The sequence below is a fragment of the Mizuhopecten yessoensis genome, unplaced genomic scaffold (assembly GCF_002113885.1).
Source record: "Mizuhopecten yessoensis strain PY_sf001 unplaced genomic scaffold, ASM211388v2 scaffold6087, whole genome shotgun sequence".
Taxonomy (NCBI): Eukaryota; Metazoa; Mollusca; class Bivalvia; order Pectinida; family Pectinidae; genus Mizuhopecten; species Mizuhopecten yessoensis.
The window spans coordinates 171,942-178,167 of NW_018406373.1; the positions used below are offsets into that span (position 1 = coordinate 171,942).

The 6,226-nt window shown below is 36.9% G+C and overlaps 1 protein-coding gene across 1 annotated transcript in view; it reads right to left on the reverse strand.

The window, feature by feature from the left end:
• Positions 1-5,649, reverse strand: part of LOC110451490 (dihydropyrimidine dehydrogenase [NADP(+)]-like) — a 115,334-nt gene extending 109,685 nt beyond the window's left edge. The window contains exon 1 of the mRNA XM_021499533.1: positions 5,353-5,649. Coding sequence (XP_021355208.1) covers positions 5,353-5,394 — 42 coding nt within the window. The 5' untranslated portion in view covers positions 5,395-5,649. The remainder of the gene's footprint in view (positions 1-5,352) is intronic.
• Between the last annotated feature and the right edge of the window lie 577 nt (positions 5,650-6,226).

Genomic DNA, 6,226 nt, shown 5'->3' on the forward strand with positions numbered 1-6,226 from the left:
GTAAGTATTTAATAACAAAATGCAAAGATATAGAATAATCCAGGTTGGGTTATGATAGCACGTGTACTTTGTGAGAAATTAAGCTCAACCCCCAGCTAAACGGAAACTTTAACATGTATAGTACAATTAATTAACAAAGTCCAAGTAACGGTAAACTGTAGATGAAATTTAAAATCTGAAATGTGTGTAGGGATGCCCATGCATAGATAAATAATCCAGGTTTGGTTATGACAGCACATATACTTTTTGAGATATTTAACTCAACCCGCAGCTTAACGGAAATCTTTAACATGGCCCAATTAATTAACAAAGTCCAATTAACAGTAAATTTTATTTGAAATTCTGAATCTGATATGTGCGTTTGGATGATTATATATAAGTATATTCCAGGTTTCGTTAAGATAGCTTATGTACTTAGAGAGAAATTTAGATCAATGTGGAGCTAAACAGAAAACTTTAACATGGCCCAAGTAATTAACAACAAAGTCCAATGAGCAGTAAATTTTAGTTAAAATTCTGAATCTAAAATGTATGTTTGGATGGTTATATTTAGATAAAGTATAATCCAGGTTTGGTTATGACAGCACATATACTTTGTGAGAAAATAAACTCAACCCAAAGCTAAACGGAAAACTTTAACATGGCCCAATTAATTATCAAAGTCCAATTAACAGTAAATTTTAGTTCAAATTCTGAATCTAAAATGTGTGTTTGGATGGTAATATATATACCAGGTAAGTATATGTACTTGGAGATAATTTTACAGTTTAACAGAAATGTTGACGCCACAAACGCAGCCAGAAAAGTAACGCCTATGTTTCGCTTCGCAACTCCGTCACAGGCGAAACAAAAACACTGCTTGTTATACCCCCCTTGTCCCACTACCGATATAAAAGTAACAAACACTATATACCCTGTGCCACTTGGTGGTGGGGCATCAAAACGTAGATAATCAGTGACCATTGTGTGATGCATAAGAAAATGTTTTTGTGTATGTATGCTACCTTATACATATACCACATTAGCCTCCTTAGATATTCCTATCACAGCTTAATGTGTAGACCTACAAAACAGCAGAAAATTCTGTGTAACATGTTTCACTGTTCTGCCTTACATCCTTTCAGTTACAGGCAAAATATCAGTATCTATGCCTCAAAGTCATTAAAAAAAAAAACTGTTTAAATATTTGAGCTGTGACCTTGAAAGTTAAACAATAACAGTGAACAAGCTTAAAGCCCTTCGTCCGTGCATGCAACGTGCCAAATATTCACCATCCTATTCATTTTGTGTATTCAGAAGAAGTTATTAAAACTATTTAACCGATTGCAATTGTGATCTTTAATATTCAATGTCATTTGTTTGGAAAAACTTGGTAGCCCTTCATCCCAGCATTGTACTTGACATCTTGCTTAATCAGGGGAAGTTGTTCAAAGTTTTTACCCCTATGACCTTGCACAAACTTGGTAGCCCTTCATCCCAGCATACTACTGGCTAAATATCATTACCTTGGCCATTTTTGTTAATTAGAAGAATTGGTTTAGATTTTCAAATATATTTGACCCCTGTGACAGTGAATATGAGTAAAGGTTATTCTTTTTAACAAACTTTGTAACCCTTAATTCATACCAGCATATTTATTAGTGACCAAATATCACCCAGTGCGTTTAAAGTAAAAGGTTTACTCCACTTGTTCTAGTCTACTCAGCTGTAAATGAGTATGTTGTTGGGCAGTGCTAGAATTGTTGAATGCTATCTGTGAGCACCGAAATGGCAGAACTGGCTGTATACTCCCCAGAGAGTTAAGATATTGGCTGGTTGCAAAGACCCTATAACCACAGATAATTATTTGTGAACTGCTTTGAGACGACCTACGAACTAGGTTGTGATAAAGCGGTATACAAGAACCTCAAATTATTATTATTATAAAATGAGTGAAATTCTCCCTAGCAGAGTCGGTATGAATTAATTAAGTGGCTAGTCCTTTGTACTAGGGTAACATACTCCCCCTTCCAGGGAAGAACTCGTCCAAGTCTTCCAGGGTTTTATAGTAATTCCTGTGAAAGGTACGTATATTTGTCAATATTTCCCAGTTCCCTATACGGATGCCAATGCATATGTGGATGCCAATGCATATGTCGTTATACTGTGCATACAGACATATATACATGTACAAATGTATGCCAATACTTTCTTAACCCTTTCCCCTCTATGCAACTTTATTAGACTCTACCATTCATTGATCTGGATGAGTCCATTATGGTGTAGTCTACAGTGGTGAAAGGGTTAACCTATAAACTACATCCTTATCATGCTGTCAATAGGAGACGGTAAACCTATAGTTAAGTCCGTGTGAAGTGTAAACATTGGAACACAGGATAAGCTCACTACCTGATACAGGGACAGTTGATGAGTGTGTAGGAAATGACACATATCATGTCACATGTACACACATTGTCCTGTCTGTTACCTTCTCTATATAAACCAAGAATTTCATTTGAAATCAACAACCGCTTTATATTTTGAATCTATCCCAGAGAAGCCCAGGAAGTCGAAAGGCGATGGGGGTTAATTGGGTCTATATTATGCAGGTATGCTTAATAGGGAAATTCTTCCCAGGGGTGTAGAATCTTTGAATGTACTACCCGATGGTATAGAATTAGGGTCAGAACTGAGGCTTGGCTTATCATCAGCAATTTTATATCCATCTCCTGTACTTTTTTTCTAAACATTTTCTTCAGGATGGTAAGTATGGATTATGAAAAGTTCTTTTTACACAACCAACAAAATTTTCCATGTGACGTTTTTATGACCAGTACGATATGTACACTGTCACCTTCATCAGACAAATGACCAGTGAAGCGTATGCACACAAAGGTGTAAAATGTGTACGAGTTGTCTACAAAATCAATGTCGATTTCGGCTACGCTGTAAGCCTATGTGATTGACTGGGACAACTCCAAAGTTTTGGACAGAGAGAGCAATCTGTTCAAGTGGCAGATAAATGAAGCCAACTGGATATGCCACAGTGGGCCATGGTCAATTTTAAATCGAGACGAGGGGGCTCAAAGACTCTCTCACATCTATGACCAAGTATTAAACAAAGCGTAGCTGAATCGAGTCATTTCGGTACATATATAACAACTATTTTACATACGCTTACAGCGTAGCCGAAATCAACATCGATTTTGTGGACACCTCGTACACATTTTACACCTTTGTGTGCATACGCTTCACTGGTCATTTGTCTGATGAAAGTGACAGTGTACATATCGTACAAGTCATTGAAACATCACATGGAAAATTTTATTGGATGTGTATTAAGAACTTTTCATAATCCATCTCCTGTACAATTTACACTTTAGGGTACTTAACTAATCATTTCACTGGTTGTGCTTTGTGAACCTGTAGTTTTTATGACCCTTTATTGTTTTATCATATGAGAATATGGTCTCCAAAAAAATTAAAAAATCTCCACCCCAGGTGAGCCCCACCTTCATTTTTATCAGAATGTCACCCCTTGCAATTGGCCCATGACTGTTATATAAACAAGTATGTATAATGTTGCTCCTATTGTTTGCCTTGAAGCCATATCTTTGTTCGAAGGATGACAATGCATAAAATAACCTATATGAAGCCAAGTAACCATGAAAACACTGGCTTCATATTACCAGGATGCCTTTATGTAAGAGTTCTGAATTCAACATGTACACTAGATTACAAACAGGGGAACAAGTTTTTATTACTGATAAAGTCAGGTAATGGGTATGTGATGTCTCTCATAGACTGCTGAATATAACTGTACCTGAACCAAGGTCTTTATATTAAAAACAGTCACCAAATAAGTAATTAGTGGCCAAATTGTTATGTACCAGGTATGCAAACAGCTATCATCTGACCCCAGTGACATCAGTGACATTTGAACTGCATTGATGATATCTCATAATTACCTTTCATGCAACCATAGCCTTAAGTTTCCATGTCACAGTAAGGTAGCATACAGCCTTAAGTCTATATGTCACAGTAAGGAAGCATACAGCCTTAAGTCTCTATGTCATAGTAAGGTAGCATAGCATACAGCCTTAAGTCTATATGTCACAGTAAGGTAGCATACAGCCTCAAGTCTCTATATGTCACAGTAAGGTAGCATACAGCATTTAGTCTATATGTCACAGTAAGGTAGCATACAGCCTTAAGTCTCTATATGTCACAGTAAGGTAGCATACAGCCTTAAGTCTATATTTCACAGTAAGGTAGCATACAGCCTCAAGTCTCTATATGTCACAGTAAGGTAGCATACAGCATTTAGGCTATATGTCACAGTAAGGTAGCATACAGCCTTAAGTCCATATGTCACAGTAAGGTAGCATACAGCCTTAAGTCCATATGTCACAGTAAGGTAGCATACAGCCTTAAGTCTCTATATGTCGCAGTAAGGTAGCATACAGCATTTAGTCTATATGTCACAGTAAGTTAGCATACAGCCTTAAGTCTCTATATGTCACAGTAAGGTAGCATACAGCATTTAGTCTATATGTCACAGTAAGTTAGCATACAGCCTTAAGTCTCTATATGTCACAGTAAGGTAGCATACAGCATTTAGTCTATATGTCACAGTAAGGTAGCATACAGCCTTAAGTCTATATTTCACAGTAAGGTAGCATACAGCCGTAAGTCTATATGTCACAGTAAGGTAGCATACAGCCTTAAGTCTCTATATGTCACAGTAAGGTAGCATACAGCCTTAAGTCTATATATGTCACAGTAAGGAAGCATATAAATTGGGGGGAGGTTCCTAGTGCATACATGTACGTTTTACATGTATGATTAAAATATATAACCGAATTTGAGCCAATAGATATATTAACAGCAACTAATTCATAACTGCCAAACTGACACTTATAAAAACTCCTTCTTAATCAGAACAATACAAGACTGGAACCTACTGGAAGAATCCACAGGGACATGAGAATTTGTTACACCTATATTTATACCTAAATTAAGGTGTTCAGAGTTATTCTAAATCTTTTAGGGGTTTAGATCGACTTTCGGTAAAAATAATCATATATATGTGCATTGGGGTGTCATTTTTACCGAAAGTGGATCTAAACCCCTAAAACATGTAAAATTACTATTATCACCTTAATTTAGGTCCAAATATAGCTGTAACAAATGCTCATGTCCCTGTGGAAGAATGCTCTGTTCGTGCTCCATCTGTGAACATTTTTCTGACGTCACTTTCTAAAGACTAAACTACCTAAACGCTCTCTCTCATCCGTTGATGAAATACCATGCATCAGTATTGATGTTCAACAGATTCAGAATCCTGGGTACGGCCATGAGTATGTAACTTACCTCAATATCAGCAATATCCCTGCTAACGTCTGCAGCAGCCATTGTTATTAGATGGGGTCAGTAGCAAGAGTTTAGCAAGCGTCGATGTTCAGCAGTGAGCATACACATGGTTTCTTGTGGGGCCCGCGCGGGGGTCGGAACGTAAATATTGTTAACGGATAGCTACAATAAATTTGATTTAAACTCTCGTGAAATTGTCGGTTGTATAGAATCATTAAACTTTTACAAGCTTAAACAAACAGTGATATGATGGTGCGTGTGTATAAGTTTTGTGAGGGCGGCAATGTATGTGCGTGTGTTATCAACATGAACGCCAGGTCAAATATAAGATGGCCGAATGGGGCCGTACGAATCGATGTTACTTTGTCCGACATTTGTTTCGGCAAATGTGGCCTACTTTTTTGTCCGGCGATTTGGAAACCTTTTTTTCCCCCGTCAAAAATGACTATGTGAAAACAAGTGTTTTATGATAACCATTTACCCCGTGGCGCATGGCGATTTATCACCCCTTAGTCGTTTAATTCACAGGGACCTGAGAATTTGTTACAACTATTTTTAGATTTTGCTGAATACAATGTAAGCGGGTCATGTAAAATGACCTGCGCGTGCGAAATTATAGTAAAGTTTTGAGATCATATAAAGAGCGAGCGATAATATTTAGTTTGCAATTTTTGTTGCATATATCATATATAATTAGTATATATGTTTAGTTATCATGCTATACAGTTATAACTTTCTTGTGTACATCAGTGAAACTCACCTTGATTATCAGACTAGTGCTAGTGTAGATCACAATACTGTTACCATTGAAGTTTAATTCCCTTTTAATCGACGATTCATTATGTATGTGCATGCATGTGGCTAGGTATGTATG